At 33.8% G+C, this 2,188-nt stretch overlaps 1 protein-coding gene across 1 annotated transcript in view; it reads left to right on the top strand.

The window, feature by feature from the left end:
* TNKS (tankyrase, TRF1-interacting ankyrin-related ADP-ribose polymerase) overlaps positions 1-2,188 on the top strand; it is a 246,637-nt gene that overhangs the window by 234,498 nt on the left and 9,951 nt on the right. The window contains exon 25 of the mRNA XM_008574165.1: positions 669-855. Within this exon, the coding sequence (XP_008572387.1) occupies positions 669-855 (187 nt within the window). The remainder of the gene's footprint in view (positions 1-668; positions 856-2,188) is intronic.

Genomic DNA, 2,188 nt, shown 5'->3' with positions numbered 1-2,188 from the left:
GGAAGTGTCTGAGGAGAATCACAACCATCACAATGAGCGCATGTTATTTCACGGTGAGAAGCACGGCAGTTATCATAGACACCTTTCCGCTTTTGCAAAATTCAGTAAAGTGAAAAATATATGTTATTGATTATAATAGGGTTGTTTTAAAAATGTTTTGTTATGTTGTTTTTTTCTAAAATAGTTACTTGTTGATACCAGCTTTCTAATGCATTACATGTTAATACAGTCTTTCCAGGACATGTACAATAAAAATCTTTTATCTGAAGTTGTTTCAGAACTTAAATTGCAAGGTGGCTACCTAGTGAAGTATTCTGGTTGTAATTTAGTGTAAGTGTTTTAGTTTATCATATTATCTATGCTTGCTTAAGTAAGATGGTGTGTAAAATAGTCTGTATTTTCGAAGCCACTTTGTACTTTGCTGTCTAAAACCTCATGCCATCTGCAAAATCCATATAGTGTCCTTGCTTGGCAAACACTGGGTCACTGATAAGATTCTAGTACATTACAGTAATTTATGTGTGAGTATAATAGACCATCTTAGAAAATAAACTTTTCATTTGTGCATTATTAATTCTTAGTATTTATCTGCCCAGTGCTAATAGTATGCAGATATGAGACTCTAGAAAAGCATTCAAAAACTAATCTTTCTATCTTTGTATTTTTAGGCTCTCCTTTCATTAATGCCATTATTCATAAAGGGTTTGATGAACGACATGCATATATAGGAGGAATGTTTGGAGCTGGGATTTATTTTGCTGAAAACTCATCAAAAAGCAACCAATATGTTTATGGAATTGGAGGAGGAACAGGCTGCCCCACACACAAAGATAGGTCATGTTATATATGTCACAGGTGAGTGTCTTGCCTTTAGTGTAATGCTTGTCACCCTCATGGATCAAATAAGGTTCTCAAGATCTGCAGAAATCATAGGTCATACTCAATTTTACTTCCTAATAAGTCAGACAGGCTTGGAGGTTGGATTAGTAACAGCTTATCAGCCTCTGCCCTAATAGGAACAATGACAGCAGAGCTAAAACCAGTGGTAAAAACCAGATACATGTGCACCAGCGATAGGTTATAATGAAACTCCTTGCATCGTCGCTTTCTCCCTGGGCTTCAATTTCCTTGCTTCAGAATCAGAACGAGAAAAGGTCGAGAATGATCACTGTAGAACAAAGAACCTCTTGCTCTAGTCACATTTGAACTAAGACACATAACTTCTATAAAGAAATAGACTTTTTAATTTGCTTCTGATATTGCTAGTAATGTTTTTTGTCTTAAAGTGGGATATATAATTATCCTTGAAAAGTCCAACTTCAAAATAACAACTTTGGACTAGTAGCAAACAAATGAATCTCAGCTTTTTAAATAGGATTTTAAAACTCAGAAATTAAAGTGAATAATAGTACACTCTGAAATCAGTGGGGGATAAGCTACAAAAGAATTATACTTTACAAAGATTGGGATTTATTACATTTCTTTTTAATCAGCTGCATTATTTTTGAAAGTCAAGTTAATAAAATAATTTGTGATTCAGTTACAACCTTAAAAAGATCCATATAACCTTGAAATTCATTGCAGTTACTGATCTGAAAACTTACCTCTCACAGTTATTTTATGAAAAAAAATTATAGTCTTTAGCAGTTCTAAGATAGATGCCATATGTCTGGAAGGAAACTTCTTTCCATTAAGACTTCTGTGGTTTACCAAAACCAGGTAAAGATACAACCAAAAAAGAAAACTACAGGCTGATATCCATGATGAATATAGATGCAAAAATCCTCACTAAAATACTAGCAAACAGANAATATACACCCTGAAACAGTAAAACTTCTTAAAGAAAACATAGGAGAAACACTTCAGGAAGGAGGACTGGACATAGACTTCATGAATATGACTCCGAAAGCCTGGGCAACCAAAGGAAAAATAAACAAATGGGATTATATCATACTAAAAAGCTTCTGCACAGCAAAAGAAACAATCAACGGAGTTAAAAGACAACCAGCAGAGTGGGAGAAAATATTTGCAAAATATACATCCAACAAAGAATTAATATCCAGAATATACAAGGAACTGAAACAACTTGACAAGAAAAAACAAGCAACCCAATTAAAAAATGAGCAAAAGAGAGCTAAATAGGCATTTCTCTAAGGAAGATATACGAATGGCCAACAGACATATGAAA

Source organism: Galeopterus variegatus, unplaced genomic scaffold (assembly GCF_000696425.1).
Source record: "Galeopterus variegatus unplaced genomic scaffold, G_variegatus-3.0.2 Scaffold1005, whole genome shotgun sequence".
Lineage (NCBI taxonomy): Eukaryota > Metazoa > Chordata > Mammalia > Dermoptera > Cynocephalidae > Galeopterus > Galeopterus variegatus.
Note: the sequence above shows the minus strand (reverse complement) of the source record. Positions and strands in the feature narration are given on the sequence as shown.